The 21,279-nt window shown below is 39.7% G+C and overlaps 1 protein-coding gene across 1 annotated transcript in view; it reads left to right on the top strand.

Annotated features, from left to right (window-relative positions):
• Positions 1-21,279, top strand: part of DPYD (dihydropyrimidine dehydrogenase) — a 338,501-nt gene that overhangs the window by 272,010 nt on the left and 45,212 nt on the right. The window contains exons 19-20 of the mRNA XM_035333208.1: positions 1,772-1,914; positions 20,664-20,843. Coding sequence (XP_035189099.1) covers positions 1,772-1,914; positions 20,664-20,843 — 323 coding nt within the window. The remainder of the gene's footprint in view (positions 1-1,771; positions 1,915-20,663; positions 20,844-21,279) is intronic.

Here is a 21,279-nt window from a genome sequence, read left to right as displayed (position 1 = left end):
GCCAGTAGAGACTGCTCAGGTGTGCTTTTGAATGTCAATGTGTGTAATACTGATGAGCCCGGATGACCTGTGAATTCAGTGTTGTCTATAAGGGTTGCAGTGAAGGGCAGTGATATGTTGTAAAAGGCAATGTGAGCTGAAAGCAGAGTATTTTTAGTGGTTAAGACAAACAAAATTTCAGTTTTCTGCAATGGAAAAGTACCTTGACAAACTGTCTCCTTTACAAAGTGACAGTGCAACTGTCCTATTTATTTGACCCATCCATCTAGACTGCAGAGGTCTTGGCAGATGCAGAAGTAAGGCAGAGGGCAGAATCCCGAGCTGACACCAAGTCCTTTGTGGGGACCAGTAAAACTCTGCCTGAGAGGAAGAGCTGATGAGGACGGTGGAGGGAGGATCGATGCTGTACTCAGTGAGACAGGGCTGCATGAAAAAAGCAACTTATCTTTTGCTAAAGACTTTCTTAGATTAAAAATCCAGCTAGCAGGCTTCTGTGCTCACAAAGGGTAGAGGCAGGATGTCAACATAGATCAGTTGGGTTGAAGAAGGAGGTTTTATCTGAAGGAAACAAGAGTGTTGGTCAGGCGTCTAAGCAGAGTTGTGCTGGTGCAGTAACTACTGTTTGCTCTCTTCCCATGCTCCTGAATTGTTACTCCTTCCACTTTCTTAGTTTATTGCATTGGTTTTGTTTCTTTCTTACCCTCTGCTTTTTTGCCCTTGTAGGAGGTTAAATTTTTAAAGGTTGTAACAGTACCCATGGAAGGTGTTCAGAAGTGTTTCATATCATAGTATTTCCCCAAGTTACCTAACACAATACATTTCCATTTCCTTCTGTAGGTTGGCAGCCAGCCAGTTCCTCTGGGAGTAATGTATCCCTCACTTACACTACAGTATTGTTTTCCAATGATAACGTAAAATTAAATAAAAAAATAAAAGTTCTCTAAATTAAATAGAAATTATAAGAATAAGGGAATTGTCCAGGGAAATCCCAACTAGCCTAAAAATAAATAGTTGAATGTGTCAGCTGTCTACATCATCCATCAACTAATGAGCAACATTTATATGAGTGTTTTAAATAGTTGCTTACCATCAGTAGGCTGCAGCCAAAAGAGATGCATTGCAGACAACATATTGAGACTTTAACCATAACTCCTATAAATGTAGCAAGGAGTTGTCTGACTCAACCTCTATATACCATTTGAAAATGTAAGCTGCAGTTGTGGAGATTTAACCCTAAATGAATTACTTTACTCTTTTGAGCTTCTGACTGTCATATTAATAGTTATCGGGGGCTTACTTAAAGGATTATCTGAATCTACAAACATCCAAAGGGGAAACATATTAAATAATATATGAAGTGTCAAGTGCAGTGAAATGGTGCTTTTAAACAATTTTTAGTCAGACACAAATAAATGGGATGCGCCTTCTTACTTGTGCAACATGTGTGTTCAAAAAAATCAACTCAATTCTTTATGTAAAATCATAGATCTCTTTGTCTACAGTGTTTAGTAAAATATTGCTTTCTGTCTCAGACATTGCTAGGTTTGATTTGAGCATCAGCTAAAATTTTCAAGCCACCTTTTCCCCCAAATTTGTAATTCTTTACAAGCATTAATACCACTTAAAAGCTAGTTCATGTCCTTTTATAATTAATATTACCTCTGCATTTCAGAATTAAATGTTAGTTCTTGATTTTTCTATTGTGAAGGATGTACAAATTATATCAGGGAATGCTCTGACATTACTAACAAAATGTTCTGGTTTTCTGTAGGAAATGCTATTAGGCCTATCGCCCTCCGTGCAGTGTCTGCTATAGCCCGTGCTCTTCCAGGATTTCCCATTTTAGCAACTGGAGGCATCGACTCTGCTGAAAGTGGGCTCCAGTTTCTGTACAGTGGAGCTTCTGTTTTACAGGTACTTTTTCTTTCTTTAAAACATGAAAATTAAAATAACTGCAATTAAAAGCATAATGTATGTTCCTTTCAAACATTAGCATAGTGTTTTTTTTATACAACTGAAAGCAATTTTCATGTTTTTAGACATGTTTCTTGCTAAAATACGTTCATTTTAGATGGAGTAGGAGGAGGAGTTGCCAAAAGAAGACTTTAAGTGTCACAATTCCAATCTGGGGAAAGGCTATCCATAAGTGTATTACTGCTTTTTTTCTATAATCTATAGGATTTAAGCTTTAAACATCTTGGTAGCCTGTTAGTATGGACACCAGAATATTGGCTGGAAATCAGCCCCTTACCATGCTCTAATAGGCATGTCAGGGCATCATTGCGGCATACACGTTAGACGGGTCGATAAGGAGTGCATGGTAGTTAAGTTACATAGTTCCATTATATGTTGTTATATTCTGGTAGATACTTGTCCCCTCAATGCGGAGTTCCCATCAAAGACAACAGCAGCTGAGGATCCTGTGGATATTGGCTTTGTGTCACTCTATGGCATGGCTGGAGTGGTTTCATTCCCACAGTTCACTTTGACCTTAAAAATTATTTTCAGTGTGACCATCTTTTCTGCACAGCTGTGGTGACTATTGATATTAGTCGCTGGTTTGCTGTTTCAAAAAATAAATAAATCATAGGAAAACTTTACTTTTTTTTATATTTTTTAATGTACATAAGAGTTATCATTTTGAGGAGCTGAATTGGAAGGCTACTGCTTTTTTATAGACTTGCTATGTTGTCTGCCTTTATTAATAACAATTCCTATTTTTCTAGTTTGTATGGGAATGCTTCAAACATCTTTTCTCATGAACGGACAAAAGATCTACCTTTCTTACACAGTGTTGTGAGAGCTTCTTCAATATAAGTACTAAGCAGTGGCACAAATTACAAAGCAGTATTTTTCTACCAGAAGTAGGAATGGCAAGGGAATGTTTTTAGTGCTATGCATGCATTTCATTTGTTATTGCTAATAGAGCTGCAGTTTTGATGGCTTTGTCAGTTACGATATTACATGATCGCAACTACACAAAGTAAAATGATTTTCTGTTCTGCCTCTACTACATATATTTCTAGATGGCTAAAAATGAAGTTTTAAAATGACATTTATTCGTGTTTCCTTTATATAGACTGTCTAGCTGTTTACTTTTTATTATTTCTATTCTGTTAGTTTGCCCCAGTGGCAATGGGAAATTTTGAAATATCTAATGCAGACATCCCAGTCAGTGCTCAAGAGAGAGAATTTTTGGCTTTACATGTTTTTTAATCATTATTTTCTGTTAAGTAATGATTAACTTCCCTGGAACTGGCTTCCAGAAATGACTTGGATCTATACTTCTATACTGGTCTTCTGCCCTTTCCAACAGATTTTTCCCAGAGATGGTAAAAAAAAAAAAAAAAACAAAAAACAAAACAAAAAAAAAAAACTTTTTTCTTGTCCTCAGGCTTCACCAGTTTAACTAATCAGTTCTAGAACTGCTTTTAAACTCCTCTGGATCAAACTCATCCTCAGTTTGAGTGGCTTATTTTTGTTTCACCGAAGCAGGGAAGACATTTAAGCTAATCTGAGATAAATGGATTCTAGAAGTGCTGTGTTATGTGAGGGTCTGAACTAGTTCAATTACATTTATTTAAAAATAAGCCTTTAGAAAGCCTCGTGAGATTGTGAGTACAGGCCATAAATACTTCCCTCATCTAAGGAGAGGCAAGTGGAAGGGAGAGGAAGACAGGTAATCCATATAGATATTCTTACAAGGGATATCCTTGAGCAGGACTAGACTGAAACAACTGTTTGCTGTTCAAGCAAGATACGTTGTGATGGACAGAAAAAGGCAACCTCATCTTCACAGGTTATCTAAGGAACATAATTATGATTATGAGAATCAGTACAAGCCTTGTTGTCAATCTATATGACAACAAGGTCACAGGAATAGCTGGCTAATATACTTTTCCCTGAATCCTAGTTTCTCTTTCACCTGCCCTTGGTACCAAATGCCTCAGTTGTTCTTTCTTCAGTAGTGAAAACTTCTGTTGCTTTGACAGGTCCCTGTTGCTTTCTCAGTACCAAAACACAGCAAGTACAGAATCTGGAGGTAATACCAAATTAAGTGATCTACTGAATGATTCAGTGTATTAAGATTCACCATTTTGGTGGTCTCTGAGTTAAGTAGGAGCTGGGACTGTACTGGGAGAATTACATAGTTTTATCTGAAGTATTTGCTTTGGATACTGTTGGAAGTGGTTTTGAATAGACTAACCCAGTGCTGTGCATTTTATGGTCTAACTTTATGTTTCCAAAACCATGTAGACACCTTATGAGAAACGAATCCAGAGGCAGAAAGGAAACAGCCAGGGCTTTGGCAGTGCAGGAGCGCATTCTGCACTTGGCTATGCCGAATGAGAGTGGTCTTCTCTGCCAGGAGAGGATGATGTTCGTGAACAAGGAAAATACAAAGGCTTTGAGTGAGTTGATTTAATTGCCATGTGGCATATCTCTTCAAGAAGAGGTTTATGAATAATAAATGTACCTCCATTAAAAGCAAGATCAGGTTTTCCTCTGCAGCTTTTTTACCTGTAATCAGTTCTCCATTATTTTTTCCAATTGCTTTTATTTTTAAAATGTGGGGATTTATTTTCCATTTCCAAAATCATCATCCACAGGAATGCAAGTCAGGAGTCAGTGGGTAAACCATATTTTTATTTCTGCTACAACCACCGCAAGTGGTATTAAGCAGGTATGTTAGCGAATGGTTCTGGGAAATAATTTCATTACTCACTTTGTGTTCTATCCCCTCCGCTAGAACACATTTTAGTGTTGTTACTGACAAAATGTTCATATGTAAGAAAGTTTTGTATCAGATGTTGAAAACACACTGGATCACTGTAGTTAGTTGTAGCTGGGATTAAAATTTTATATAGCAAATAGCCTCATTTTTCCATGTTATGGACTTTAGAAACAGTTGGGAAAACAATAACAAAACTTGTTTTTAATTTTTCATTAAAAATGCTGAAACTTTTCAGTTGTTCTTCGGCTGATTCCCCGGGACTGTAGTTTTTTTGTAACACACACAAATCCACCAATCCCTTTTCAGTGCAAGCATGAAGTTCAGGAAAAAAATAAATTAAAAAAGAAAAAAGAATAAAAAAAAAAAGCTATATCTATCCTGCACTTCTTTATCCAGTCCTGCACTTGTCTCACATAGCTAAAGCTCTAGAGATGTCTAGCTGCAACTTAATGATGTACGGTTCATTACTGTAGGCTTGCAGTGAGGCTGAAGTATGTTTTCTTTTCTTTAAAGTGAGCTTTTTTTAAAGCCACAATTTATCAAAATAAGATGTATATTGGATTTTTTGCATCTTTTGCATCATGTGTGTGATTTTGCATGTCACACTGATGGTTTGTTAGATTTTTGCAAGGCTTTGAGGCAGACATACATTTTTCAAAGTCATCTCACTGTAGGAAATTAAAAATGGAGACAATTATAGAAAATTCCAGTGGAAAGAGAAAATGCATTATGGAAAAAGCAATAAAAGCGTAAAAAATATTAAAGTAAAAATCACTTCACAGTAGCCTGTATGATTCAATTGTAGATCAATATTGTGTAGTTAATGCATTAGCAGTAGAGCATTAATTTGCAATTACCGCAGGTGATCTGATCCTCTGTGTTCTGTCCATTGACATAAATGACCTTTTGTTGAAGGAGATTCTGTAGTCATTATTTCTAGCAGATGTAACAAAAAAAAGGTAGAACAAAGGGGTACTTTCTGAAGTATACATTTTTCATGGTAAAGTCTTTTAACATTATATTCTGGTATGGAACACATTTGTTAATCCTGAATTTTAGTCATTTACTTGAAAAGAATATGGGCTTCTTTTCAGACAAATTTCTTTTCTTATAAAGTATGGAGGACACTCGTGTCCTCACATGCTCCAGCATGGCTGTCTGTAAGGTTCTCTACATAGCAAAGCTTTAAAATACACCCACGTAGTTCTGCTTTTGTGGGCCCACCTGCCAGGGGGGCAGCCTGTAGCTATACCCCAAGCCCCGTTTCTGGCTCCCCATTGTGCTCAGCTGGATCAGGACCAGGCAGTGCAGCGAGGGCTGATGCATGGGCGGTGTAATGCTGCTGCTCCCATCGGGCCCGCGGGCTGTGAGGTGATGCCACAGCAGCTGTCCTAGGCCTCTGTGTCTCTTTGTGCAGTGGTCAGGTCCTCACCAGTCCCAGGTCTCCCCTTGGTCTGGGAAGTGGGAAATCATTTATTGGCCCTACCCCTGCCACTTTACAGGCTCAAGGCACACTCACACCACAGCTCTGCCTTTTCCCTTCACCCACCTACATCTCTCACTAGCACCAGCTGGGATTTAGCACAGAAAAGTAGTCCTTTTCCTGTGGGCACTGCTCTTGTCCCCGCGCTGTCATCTCCAACTCATCCTCACCCACCGCACTCGCACCATGACCCTCAGATGGGGTTTAACCCAGCAAGCAGCTATGAGGGAAAGATGAGGAAATAGAGCAGGAATACCCCAGCCCCTAAGGCAAGCTTCCATAACACTGAATCTGCCTGTGCCCTCCTCTCCTACCCCCTGCCAGCTCTGCATAGGACCCCAGGGATCTGACGAAGAACAAAATCCATTCTGGAAGCATGACAGCTCATGATGGGAAAGCAATAAGGACATTTTTGGCTTCTGTGAGATAAAATCTCCCCCCAACACAGAACACAGTTGTTTTATGAGAGTACTTGCATTTTTGTAACATTTTCAAGAGTTCTTGTTGGTACCTCTTTGGAGCCAGAGTCTCAGGGGATTCAGGACAGTTAGATTATTATTTTTTCTTCAGCAGGCATTTTACTGAAGCATTTAGCCAGGGGATTTTTATAACAGCAGGATGGCCCTTTGTGTGTGAATAAACAAGGTTTTTCATCACAAAATAGTGGGACTTGAACTATGAGAGAGCATTGTTATTGTATTTGTGCAAATGTGAAACCCTGTGAGGAACCCTTCTACACAGTATAAAATGCCCTGTGTGTCAGAAAATAAAAGCAAGGCTCTGGAAATATAATCACTGAAATGATAGGAAAAAAATACCATTTCATAAACATTGTCGTATCTTAATGTTTAGATACTACTGTTTCCTCAACCCCAATCTCAAAAAAAAAAAAAAAAAAAAAACACACAAAAAATCCAAAAATAAAAATTTATTTTTAGTTTTCATCAAGGTCACTGATGCAATTTTTCCCTGTTTTTTAATGGCTACAGAACTGTGAAATAGAGACCTGGTTCTCTGTGTACTTAATTAGTGTTCTTTTAAGCCCATCTCAGTGTCTGTTCAAGTCACTGAAGACGCTGATATTGAGATAAGTGAGGACTAGATGAGGCCAAAAAATTCTCATCCAGGAATTACTGTTTATGCCATTGAACGGTATGGAGAGTGAGAAACTAGGAGACTGAAATCACAGGAGTGCTGGAGCAGGGCAGTGCTGGAGCAGGCCCAGTGCATTAGAATTCCAGGTTAAGTTTACACCGATGACACTTGGAAACAATTTATTTAATCTTGTGGTGAATAACAGTGCTTTTGAGTGCAGAGGAAGGGCTCCGTAATCCCTTGCATCTAATCTCAGCTCTGTGCAAGGAGAATCAAGTCAGGTAGCTGGCTGCAAGCCGTAACCAAAGGGTGCAGTCTGTGTGGCTGAGCAAGGCTGGGCCTCTCCTGCCCGGACCCACAAGGAGCCCCCCTGCCTCGGTCCCTGCCAGCCTGAACACCCGCATGATGGGGGAACAGAGGCTGGTGACTTTGCTTCATGTCAGTGGAAAGGTTCCTGTCAGAGAGTGCTCTGCCAGCCATCGTGACTGAGAACAGGTAGGTTTGGTACCAGCTAACAGCATGAAATTTCTGACACAGTCTGTGGTTCAGGGTAGAAGATCAAAACCTCTCTGTACAGAGCTGTCCATGTTACGGAGAAGTCAAGATGTTGGAGCTAATTCTTCTCTCACCAATGAAATGGGCGAATGAAGAATAGATTGCTGGATGTAGTGACAGGCCACCAACATTGTACAAGCAAGACCAGATTGACAGAATGGCTCTTTACGTCTGCCAATAATTTTAAGGAAACAAAATAACAGTTAAGGCAAAACCACTTTTCAGATGTAAATCCTTTGATACAGATAGAAATAGTTTTAAAAAACACTGCAGCCTGCATTGCCAAAGAAACTCGTATGTGTTTGCATGTCCTTTTGAGTATCCTCAGTCACATTTGAGATTTGTGGTCATTGTCTTTGAAATTTGGCAGAAGCTAGAAAGTATTTTGCTGTAACAGGTTTTGAGAAAATGAAGAAGTCAGGCAGAGAAGAGTGTGTACCTGCATTCCTTCACTGTAAGAGAGATAGCACTATGAGCTCACCTCTATTAGACCTCTGAGAATCCACATGGGACAGTGCTGCTAGGACTGTGTCAGCCACAGGAAAGGCTTTAATTGGCAGTCACACCTTATTAGACGTCAGAGAACCCAACCAGGAGACACAGACCTGCTGGAAGCCAGGTATCATTAGCTCTGCTGCTCACAGAGCCTCATGCTTAAAAAAGTCTTCAATGGATGCAGCACTGAATGGAGTGGCCCTTCTCTGCAGAGCTGAAATTTTCAGTACATGGAGAAACAAAAGAGGGAACAAAGTGCTGTTTGAACATGTCGAAATAAAATCAAAAGAAAAGTGAACGTGAAAGAGAGAGGAGTTGGACAGATACATATGTGATCCCTTCTAATAAACATTTCATTATTTTCTGCTTTTTTCTTAGCTCACTGCTAATTAGAGAAACTCAACCTGTTCTCAACTGTCTGTCTTCCTTTGCTAATAAAAAAAAAAGTCATTAGAGGACTGCCACACTTGCTGTGCTACACATACTTGGGATAGAAATTGCTAATTGCTGGTGAGAGTTTTCTGTGAGAATTCCTTTCACTGAAAATCTGGATTGGTTGGACAAAAAATTCTACAAAGTTTTTTGTCATGGCTAGATAAAAATATCAGGTTTATAGCAGGTTTTCATTATTTATTTTTACTTTTATTATTTGCCACTTTTAAGGAAGAGTTGCAGTATTCAAATCATCTCATTGTAAAGTTATGAACTGAACTCTAAGCTAATACTACCTTTTATTTTGTGCAGTTTTGCAGTAGTTTTACTTTTTTTTGGAGCTGCTTAAGGAATTTATCTATTAGCTTTCCTTTCTTTCCGCTCATTTCACCAGCTAGTAAATGAGGTTTGCATAGATAGGATTGTTATTTCATAAATTTGTAAGAATGAATTCAAGCTCATTCCATAACAATTGCTATTTGTCATTCTTATAATGGATTCTCATGCAAAGTAGGTTTAACTATCACTGAATGGTAATAATTATTTAATAACAATTATTAAATTGTCTCGGTTGAGCATCAGCTCAAATGCTGGTCTATGGCAGTCACTCCCAACCTCTGCAGAGGATTTGCTCCCTAGTCTTAAACCTGGGCGTCCCCGAGCCTCCCGTCCCCGCTTCTACCAGGTGCCTGCCCTCCAGCGCTGGGTCTGGGGGCTTGGTGACTTTAGCGATTGAGGACATATGAAGAGTAATTGCTTTGGCAACACTGTCTCTCCTTCCTCACCCCAAGGATCCAGAGTACTGCCTCTCTTTCCAATCCAGCACTGTTGTTCCCATTTTTAATGTGGATACACACTACTAGTGTGGATTCATGCTACTGCTGTCTTGTCTGAACAAACACAGAGCTGTCCTCCCTGTAGATAAAACCACATGATACGAATTGACAACAAGTAAGTTTTGTTTAGAAGTTTACAAAGTAAAAGCAACATGGAGGTGACTCTTCAAAAGAGGCTCAGTTAAGATGTAAGAAATTGTGGGCAGGTTGCTTTATTCAGCTCAGGTTGCTTTCAGACACAAAGCTAGCTTTGTTGTAGAGGATTTACCCTTGTGTGCCAGTGTGGAAGCGACTGGAAACTGAAACTGAAAATGTACCCAATTCCCTGTTGGACATTGAAAATGTAAATAGAAGGAAAGACAAGCACAGTGGAAAATGATGATTTTCTTTTCTTGGTACTGCCGTCTCCAATAATTACTTAGGGAATTTCCTGAATTTTGTTTTAAATTAAACTTATTTTAACTGCAGAGGACCTGGTTTTCTTAAAAGGGGAAAACACAAAATCTTCAGGATTGCAAAGCTCTGCCATCACAGACGTTTTTCTCAGAAACATTATCAGCCATACAAAGAAAGTACGCATGCAAGAAGTTCTCCATTTTGTATTAGAGCAGCTCTGTTGATCTGTCAGTCTGAGGCTGTAGCTAGCAGCGAAAGGAAGAAAGGGTGAGGAGGCAGTGGAGCAGCCAGCTCTGGCAAGGCACAGTCCCAGAACCACGCCGGTGTACGTGAACTGCTGTGCAGCTCGGCTTGGGCTCGGTGCAATCGCAGTTGACAAGACCAGGTGATCATTCTGCTGGTTTCCCTAGGAGTGGAGAAATCTTTTTTCTGCTCAGGCAGGAGGAAGCAATCTGGGAATGGGAGCCCTGATGCCTTTTGAAGTATTTTTCCTGCTACAACATAAGCCCCCTGACGCAGCTTGATCTGTCTACAGAGAGGTCCTTTTATCCATGCAATTTGAATGAAAGAAACAAACAGAGAAACCATTTTTTTTCTGAAGCTGGCAGTAAATTTAACAAAGGGTTTAATTTCCTTCAATATCTGAGTTATGTTGCTGCTTTTCTTGCTGATATTTATTGTTTGGACAGAGATAGGTAAAGCAATCCCCAAGGAAATGTGGAAGTGGGTTTTTATCTCGGACACGAAGGACTCAGAGGGTCAGAACTATTTTATTCACATGAATCTCACTCTTCAATGGACACAGCAGCTACTGCACAAATTCATACAGGCAAGCTGATAAAGGATGAAAGTAATTTTAACTGAAATAAAATGTGACAGTACTAGAGGGAAAGACTCACAAGGATGAGGGGTTAATCATTGCAGGACTGAACTGAGGTTCCAAAATGGAAAAATTGCTTTTCTGTTTGATTTTGAGAGGTCTGAGGCTTTCAAAATTCTGGTCACAGGATGACGTCCCTCAGTAGATGGTTCTCATTAGGGTTTGTTGAAAACTTCTTTGATGAAACTGTTTTTCATTGACAAATTTCATTTAATCAAAATAGATTTGGGGTTCAAGTCCCTGCTGTGCCTGATTTAGAATGTCCTGGGTTGAAGAACTCTGAAGGTTTAACTTGAATCTGTTACGCATTAATGAACCTTTGCATTACTGATGTGTTTACCCCCCTGCAGTATAAGAGGCCACAGGAAAGCTGCGTGGGGAGAAGTCAATGACCAGGAAATAGTTCTTCTGTCACAGGGAAGTTTAAGGATGAAAAAGGTTTTCAGTTTAAACTGCTAGTGAGACTTCTAAAAGTGTGTGGAATTAACACATTTAAGAAAAAAATATTATTTGAGTGAATCAAAATTCTGTTTCAATAATTTTGCAACATATTTTAGTTTTGACCTTTTCATTCCAATTAACTTGGATTGCAGAAGAGGCATTTTCAAGTTAAATAGAACTGTTGCATTCCATGTTGTCAAACAGCACATATTGGCAATTCTGAAACTTTTTTATGCACATTTTTCTGAACACGGTTCTTTTCTGAAAAGCGTGTTTTCCTAGAGCCACTCTCACTTCTGACAAATATGCATTTCCAAAATGGAAAAACTAACCAACTCCAGTCAAGAGAGGATGGAGTTCCTGTTGTTTAGCCCTCAAAATATGAAATCTTAAACATGCTTCTAACTTCTAACTAAATGTGTTATGTATGTATATGACTTTTAGCATCAAACCACCAGGTCTGAGCAAGTTAACTGGTATCTGGTTTAGAAATATCTGTGGAGGAATTGGAGGAATAGGGTATGGAAATGTCAAGTAAATCTACATCTGCCTGGCACAGCTGCTGATGCTGTACCAGCAGCTGGAGAACCACTGGGAGAACTGAAAGATTTCATTTTCCACAACAGAGCTTGTAAGAGAGAGGTGAGACCCTTTAGGTGTTAATAAATGAAATATGAAGTGATATTCAACATATATTTAAAGATACTCGGAGAGCCTGTGTATGTGATTGCTCTGTTTACACAGGGGACTTAGTTCATCTGCTTTCAAAGATATCTTTAATTTTATAGATCTAGAGTACAGTGATACAATTTGCTGTAGATGGCTGATTATGAGGCTGTTTCCACACTCCTCAATGCTCAAGGCATGTGGAATCATATTTGTTTTCTTAGGAAAGATGATCATGATCAGCACTTTTATCAGTGTATGCGCCCACCTACTGCATAAAGGTCCACTTTGTCATTCCAAGAACTGATAGAATGCTCTAGTGAGATAAGGAAATACAACCATTCCTCTGTGGGTGGCTGACAGGAGGGAAAAAAAAAAAAAAAAAAACAACTACAGGGAGCCTTCTGAAAATTCTTGATTTCTTCTGCATTTCCCTTCTCAAAGACTTGGGATACAAAATTACATCATTCAGGTCCCTTGATAAGTACCGGTTTCCCACTCCCAGTTCCAATTTCCTCTGTAAATGTCAGCTCAGCTGTGCTCAACACTGCTTCAGCATTGTATCTTCCTGTTGTAGAGAGCATCCAAGCTGTTCAGGAGACAGAGCACTTATCCCACAAGCTTGTCTTGCTTAGACTGCATACCTTCATCTCCTTATAGTTCATGTTGAGCTTCATTACTTACTGACATTAACCTATACTTTTGATTAGAACAGCACTTTACCTTAAGCTTGAAGGATGAACTCTCCTGAGGTACTCTCAAGAGTACTCTTGAACTCTCTCTCCAAGGGCAAGGTGCTGCAACTGGGTTGGGGCAATCCCAGACATGAGCACAGACTGGGAGAACTCATTGAGAGCATCTCTGCAGACAGAGACTTGGGGGTTCTGGTGGATGAAAAGCTTGACATGAGCCAGCAGTGTGCACTTGCAGCCCAGAAGGCCAACTGTGTCCTGGGCTGAGTGAAGAGAGGAGTGGCCAGCAGCTGGAGGGAGGTGATTGTGCCCCTCTGCTCTGCCCTTGTGAGGTTTGACATGGAGTGCTGCATCCAAGCCTGGGGCCCCCAGCACAAGAAGGGTGTGGGGCTGTTAGAGCAGGTCTGGAGGAGGACCACGAAGATGTTGAGAGGTCTAGAGCACCTCTTCTATGAAGAAAGAGAGAGCTGAGGATCTTCAGCCTGGAGAAGAGCAGGCTCTGGGGAGAGCTCATTGCGGCCTTTCAGTACTTAAAAGGGACTTATAAAAAAAAATGACGAGCATCTTTTTACACATGCAGGAAGTTGATGGGAGAAGGGGGCACTATTTTAAACTAAAAGATGTTAGGAGGATATTCTTCACTCCGAGGGTGATGAGGTACCAGAACAGGTTGCCCAGAGAAGCTGTGGATGCTCCATCCCTGGAAGTGTTCAAGGCCAGGCTGAATGGGGCCCTGGGCAATCTGATCTAGAGGATGGCATCCCTGTCTATACTGGGGGGTTGGAACTTTGTGGTCTTTAAGGTCCCTTCCAACCCAAGCCCTTCAGTGAAATTCTGTGAAAAAAATCCAGGTATAACAAAATAACTAAAATATTTCCTTACTGACACTCCCATGACATCTGACCATACAGTGTTTTTTTTTTATATATACGTTTCTTAAGCCCACATGTGGATGGTTGCCTACTCTGCAAACCAGGGAACAGTTAGCATCTTTGAAGCTTTCTGCTGTGTGTTACCCCTCGAATGTCACCAGTAAGCTCTCAGCTCATTAGGACTTTAAGTCTAGAACTCAGTAAAAAAAAAAAAAAAAAAAAAAAAAAAAAAAAAAGTTTTTTTTTTGTTGTTGTTGTTGTTTTGTTGTTTTTTTTCCATAACTCAGACCATTCATAGGTGTAATATATGAGTCCATCAAACTGCTTTCTGAAAGCCATGCTGGACTTTGGAACAAATAGTAGTTCATTAGTTCATGTATATTAGCTCGATTCTGATGTTTTAAAAAGGCTATCAGCCATCATCCAAATCAGTTTTGCATCTTGATCCAGTATCTGAAGCCTTGTTAAGTAACATCCCATCTGCTAACCTATATCTCTAGAGTCATTTAAGCAGCTAATGTGAATGAATCAAATCATTCCATCTGTACTGCATCAATATTTGGAAAGCTTTTCCTTAGTTACAAATTTATTCTTTGAAACAAAGAATCTTGCTTTTTTCCAGAGAGTGCACCACGTTGTCTGATAATCCACTTCCCCTAATATTCTTAATCCTACAACCCTCCAGCAAAAGTTATAATTGCTGATAGAAAGGGTAATTGAGGCTATGCATTTAATGTACTGGTAAGTCAGTGCTCAACAAGACATGTGGATGAGGAACCATCGGTATATAGGCAGTCCTTCCATGGGCATTGGTATCCTGATGCCTTTAAGTACAGAAACACCTCTTGGAGAAGATTTTATGGGTGTCCTTCCTCTCACATTGCAGTTCTTTTCACTTTAGTATGAGTATTGTGCTGGGCAACCAACGTAGTATATACTGCTTTTCATTTTGTAAAGCTGGGCACATCTAAATCATTGTAGTGGGGCTACAAAACAAGCATTTTAATTCCCATGGGCAAGGGCTATGCAGCAGATAGATTGCAGGGCCATGAAAGATCTCCCTTTAGTTGAGTCAATTTTTGCTAGTTGCTATTGAGAATAATTTTTAAATTGCATGTATGCCTTTCCCCAGATTAAAATCATGCTTTTTCCTGCAAAAACTAAAATTAATTTTCTTAAGGCCATTGATTTATATGGGTATCCAGATAGGCACAAATAGGATCCTTCCTGAAGCACCTTGCATTCATTTATGATTTCAGCTTTTTTCTACAAGAATCTTAGTCAATAGACACTAATCAAAAAAGCAGTAGCTTCAGCTATACATTGAAAAAAAGCTTAGAGTCATTCATAAATGTTTCTCTAGCAGAAAGGTGGATTTATGTCTTCAATAGTTGTCAGGAAGAATTTTAGTAGAAAAAGAAAGCTTCTATAAGATGATGATAAATAATGTTAAAGTAGAATATATAATATCAAATCAAAACAGCACATAATTCTTTTGCTTACCATTTGGGCATATCAGTAAAAATATTTCAAAGGAAGTCTGACAAATTAATGGGAAAAAATTAATTCATCATAAAAACTCTCACAGGTATCTCAGAGGAATAATAGTTGTTTATCCCCTTGCTATGATAAGAATATTAGAAACTGTGAAGCCAAACTGATCGCCTAATAGGATGGCATTTTGAGAGCTATTTTATTTAGAGATCCTATGCAGTTTAGAACCAAAGCTGAAATAAGTTTGTCTTCTGGGGAAGCAAGATGGCATTCTGCTAAATGCTAGAATTTTATCATTTGAAGGTGAAAAAAAAAGCAAAAAGAAAGCAGCCAGCAAGACCTAAGAATATAAAAGCATTTGAGATCTCAGAAGGAGTTTAAATCAATGCACTGCCACAGTTACAGCACAGATGAAAGAGCCTGCTGTCTCGATTGCCAGGAAACTACTTAGAAACTCTCACTTTGATTTTTTTTTTTTTTTGGTAGCCCGTTACATTACCACTAAATGCAATATATGGGGACATCACTGCTTTGATGTTGTACAGCTGCAACAAATGGAAACTAATATTTTAGAACAGTCAAGCTATGTGATTTGCGTTTGTATATACAAATATATACCCATCAATCTTCTTACTTCTAGACTGTGTATCACTGCTACCCATCTGCCTCCTTACTGTTACTTCCATTTTCATAAAAATGACAATTATTTTGCACTCATATTGTGAAGAGAACAACATATATTTTGGAGGGTGTAAAAATGAAATTTTTATCCGAACTATTGCCTCTAACACCACCTACCTCAAATTCATTGCTGGCAAAGTGGTTTAATAGTGATTTGAAACAGATATCCCTCAATGGAAAAGGCAAGGACAGCACTGAATAGGAATTGCTTCAGTGGGTGATCTGGCTGGAAATGCCTCAGCCACTTTGTCCAGGGCTCTGCATGAATGGCATAGGTCTTGCACACAGTCCCCCAGGATACTGCAGAGTCTGGGCAGGATGATAATGCAGTGTGGGGATATTTTCCCTGTTGATCCTAGAACTATAGGTTATGGGCAATACCCTAAAGTTATTACAGAAATCTCTCAGTGAACAGTGAAGGGGATTTGTCCCAGGAAATACTTCAAAAATTGCCTTCTCTTTTTTTTTGTATAATGATTCTGCTAACAGCAAAGGCATTTACAACGTTTTGTACCTGATGTAGTAGTACCTGTCACTGATAATGAACTTTTTCTTCAGAGCATGTAAATTAAAAGTTTTAGAGTGATGTGAGTGCTTAAAAACAATCACATATCTTGTAAAAATATTTTTACAAAATAATAATCTCTTGACTCTAGTCTCTCAAGTAAGATTTGTAATGGCTCTAGATCCTTTGGCAAAGCTACACTGAGTATTTATGTTTATTTAGTAATAGAGCAGACAGGTCATTTGTTATGCAAGACATCAGCAGGGACCTTTGGATGCTAACCCCATCATTGCATTTTGCAGGGCAGTTTTACTTAGAGCCTTAAGCCTGTGATTCATTTCACATCCACATTCCCCAATGAGATCATTTGGTGTACGTTTGATTTACCGGCAGCATAGCAGGCGTTGTGTCTTTTAGTATCTCATATGTGTCTGTATAGATTAGAATCGTAACCTACAGTTGCAATTTACACTGAACAGTTTTATACTTCAGAATATTAAGAGTACAGTATTCCTGATCATGTATGGCATGTTGGCTTGCTTGTCTCTTTCGGGATACAAGGGGCACTCGCTGGTATAGAAAGAAGAACGTGGATCTGGTGGACAGAAAGGGAGGTCAGATGTTAAAAGTTAGCTTGTGAAATTGTGGTGATTTTACTGCCAAGGAGTAGCATAGTGAGACAATGCACTGAAACAAAGCTTGTGCAAAATTAACCTTCTGTGTATGAGTGCAATAAGAATAGTATACGTTGCCTTTGCAAACAGGAGAAAGTAGTGCCTTTTTTCTCTGGCCCAAATTCTATTCCAAAACTAGAGACAAACATAGGCAAGGAGGACAGCTGACAACTTCATTGTGATCTTGACTTCTGTGCACGTCCCATAGATTGCTCACAGGGCCTGCCTCTCACCATCCAATGAAGAAAAAGCTACATTCTACCTAAACATTTCAGGTGAAAGCCTGGGTCAGCACACCATTGAGCGTTGATTTACTCATAAGACTGAGTCACTTGGATTACGTAGGACCAAGGGATATTAAACAGATGGAATCTCTGCCATGCGAAGTCACAGCACCACTGCTTGCTAGAACCTGGGCTGATAAACCAAATGAGCAACAGATCCACACTTGCTGTTTCTTGTACTTGTCCATAACCAGTTTCTGCTGGCCACAGGCTGCTAGTCTGGAACAATATGAGCATTTGAATGTGCTCAGTTGTAGTTATATTCAGGCTTTTACTTCAGGGTCTAAAGGGAAACAAATTTCATTGTGTTTGGTCCTGAAAGGAGAGGTGCTGAGGAGAGGAGATGGGTAGACAGAGCCAGGTTTGTGCTGCTGGGCCAGTTGGTGCACAAGGCCCCGACAACAGCTGTTCCCGTGGTACCGTGCTCCATGATCTCCTGTTGAGGTGGTTTTTAATAAGACAGTAAATGAGAGGTGGCACAATCAAAAGGCAGTTCCATTTTAAATATGGATATAGCTGGCCTGCGTTTCCTGCTTTTCACACCTGTAAAATAAGATAGCAGCTGAAGGGAGAGTTTAACGTAGAGCTTTGGAAGGGAGGGAAGCATGCCTGCTCCTGGTTCAAGCAGCAGGACTGAAGCGATGTGTGGAGACAGGTCGGCTCACTGCTGTGGGTTTTCCAGGATTGAGAGTTTGAGTCTTACCTGGTCTACTGCCCTGCCACTTCTGTGGTGCTGAGAAGAGGGCACAGTGTCATTTAAACCAGTGATTCAGAGGCAGCCAGGTATGGTGCTAAAAACCTCTCTCTGTGGTGTAGAAATTGTCCTGGCTGATAGGGCACTGGGACCTTTTATCTCGGCTTTGTTTGACCCCTTTTGAAAGGCAACAAAGCTTTCTGCATTGATTCACAAAAGATACTATAAGCCTAAGACCTATAAGATACTATAAGCCAAATATCCCCATCTGATACGTACAGCTTAAGAAATTTTGAAGTTCGGAATGCTTTGGAATTTGCCAAAAGCATGACAGAACCATTTCTGTTGTTTTTGTATGCATTAATGTTTGAAAGTCTCTTGTTCCAGGAAAGGCCCGTAAAAATAAGCACCTGCTATTATCACAGTGAAATCGGTGAAAGGCATGTCTTTGGGTAATTATTTGCACCACTGGGCACCAGAGTCATAGGCTCCTACAGAGGAGAAGGATCATCTGAAACCACTAGCAAATTCAATTTCAAAGTCTTCTCATTTCAGATAACATTTTTCTTTAGTGCAGCGATTTACATTCTTTTTTAAAAAAAAACTGCATTTTGCCTTCAGTTCTGGAACCTACGCGGCTTCCCATGGAAGGCAAACAGTGCAATGCTCGTGGAGCTAGGATTGATCCCTGAGTTGTGGTGTGATATCATCTTCTGCACGTTTTTATATTATTGCAGTTTATAACACTGCACCATAAGATGGAAATCAGTAAAAAACGCTTTATTTATAAGCTTATTACAGGTATCCTCCAGTGTATCTTGTGTATACATCCTGTCAAAATATTTCAGGATTTTGACAACAGTACCTGAACTTGTTTCAAGTGACATGACGTGGCTTTTAACTGTGTTTTTTTGTTTTGGTTTGGTTTTTTACAACTTTACTATTTTCAAGGATAGCTAATAAAAGTGTTACCTGTACACTAGAATAATAGAGAACCCCTTGTTGAACAGAAACCCTTAAATAAGCACCAGTTGAGTTTTGCAGTTAAATAGCCTGTACTGGAAATTATCGATATTCTCCATAATTACTCCTGGGTTAAAAACAAAAACAACAAAAAAGTGAAGTCTATAGAATGAATAACAGGCCTAATTAATGCCCACATTATTTCTGCAGAGAAACGGATTTTGTGTAATGTAAATGCACTACGTAGAATATGTTCTTGTGTTTATGTTATAGTTTGTCCTTATTTCTTCCTTGTGTAGCTATAGTGTATGGTATTTTACAATGTGAAGTATGCCTTTCTTCAGGGTTGCGAGTTGTATTATTATTTCTGAAATGCGAAAAACAGTTATATATTTCCTGTATTTTTAAATGTTGATGCCAATTGTGATCTGAGGTGTATTGAAAGAGTGTTTATGCGTTTGTGCATGTCCACACCTTCTTGTTCTAAGGTAGGTAGCTATTCACTGTTGTGCTTATCACGGGTGTATGTAAATGCAGGTATTATCAGCAGAATTGGTTTTAGTTTTTAGAATAAAAGCTGAATCAGAAGCTGAAAACACTGACACAGCTGGAATTTATGAGCATTTCCAGGGAATGACAGTTAGTGGTAGTCAACTGACCCTGCCGCTCTTCAGTGGTGGATTAGGGTTTAGCTCATAAAAATGTGTTGAGAGAAGAGTCAGGGATATTTTACTCACTTGTTGTCAGTTTAGTTGGGTATCTCTGTGGGTTTAAATCTGAGCTGATATCCACAAGGTAATCTAGAAAAATCCATGCAAATAATCAGGCTATTCTCTGCTATTGGTAGTTCCATGCCTACAGATCAGGGATCATTTCTTTGCATGTTTATAAAGATATATTGCTCTCTGTGTTTTTAAAGCACCTAAAATAAAGTAGCCTGGCCTCCAAGTATCGCTGAGTGGCAAATACTAATTAGCAGAAGGGGAGCATCGTTCTGCTCCATGCCTGGCAATGGTTGCCCATACCAGTATCTGCTTAGTGTATCTGCTTATGGTTGCCCATACTAGGTCTGCTTAGTGGATACTGTGTGCTGAGACACCTTCATTGGAGCCAGATTCTTCTCAGGAATATCCAGGGAAAGGACATAAATTGGAAAACAGGAAATTCCATTTAAATAAAAGAGAACGCTGTAAGGGTGATTGAACACTAGACCAAATTCCCCTGAGTGGTTGTGGTGTTCCTATCTTTGGAGATATTCAAAACCCAACTGGATACGGTCCTGGGTAGCCTTCTCTAGTCGATCGTTCTCTGAGCCGAGAGATTGGACTTTACAATCTCTAGAGAAGCCTTGTAACCTCAGCAAATCTGTAGTTCTCTGATTTGTTTGACTGGGGCATAAATGGCTATGTCTGTGCTTCCCAAACAGGGCAGGCTGGCATATACCCCGTGTCTGCAGGCAGAGGCCTGCAGGCTCAGCAGCAGAGTCCTGAAAGATGCACAGGGGGGCTGGGTGTGCAGGCTTGCTTCTGAACAGCCTTCAGATCTGGTCTAAGGGCTGCCATTAGGAAAGCTGGGCATAACCAATGTTACTGAGTCCTTTTTTTTCCTGAACTACACTGGTGGCTATCATGACATTAGATCGAGCAGCCAATTAATATCCTGAATTCCTATAGTTCTTTGTCAGTGAAGTTTCAGTAAGGGTCATCTGAAAATCGGTGAGTCCAAAAAGCTTGCTAACTTCTTGTGCTCCTCTGCCAGGATGTTGCTATAACTGTATTTACATTTCACAGGTGTGCAGTGCAATCCAGAATCAAGATTTCACTGTTATTGATGACTACTGCACTGGACTGCGAGCTCTTCTTTACCTGAAAAGCATTGAGGAACTCCAAGACTGGAATGGACAGAGTCCTGCAACCATGCGCCATCAGAAAGGAAAACCAATCCCTAGAATTGCTGATCTGATAGGAAAGGTATGTAGTTTCATTGCCATTCCTCTTTAACGTTACGTCTATGCAATTCCATCTTCGTTGTATGCTAACTACCTTGGTTAACCACTGCTGCTGTCACAGCTAATCACCAACTCCAGGGTTGTTTTTTTCTCCAGGGTATTAGCAAATATCTGAGGGCAGCTTGAGCAGACAAACTTGAAATGACTTGATCTGCAATAACCTTTTTATTGTAAATATGTCTCTACTTTGTTTATAACAGCATGTCTTTTTTTAAAGTGTAGGATGTAAAATTGCAATTGCATTGGAACTGCTTGTTTTAATGCAACAACTCGATTCAGATTGATACTAGTACTGTGCCAGAAGTGCCAGGGTGTTCTGCCCATAGTGCAACATTCAGCCACCTAGCACTGGACTTGACCAGCTGAGCCAGCTTCTGTCACAACCACGCTGCTAGTTG

The sequence above is a fragment of the Oxyura jamaicensis genome, chromosome 8, assembly GCF_011077185.1.
Source record: "Oxyura jamaicensis isolate SHBP4307 breed ruddy duck chromosome 8, BPBGC_Ojam_1.0, whole genome shotgun sequence".
Classification (NCBI taxonomy): Eukaryota; Metazoa; Chordata; class Aves; order Anseriformes; family Anatidae; genus Oxyura; species Oxyura jamaicensis.
This window is presented reverse-complemented; position numbering and strand designations above follow the sequence as displayed.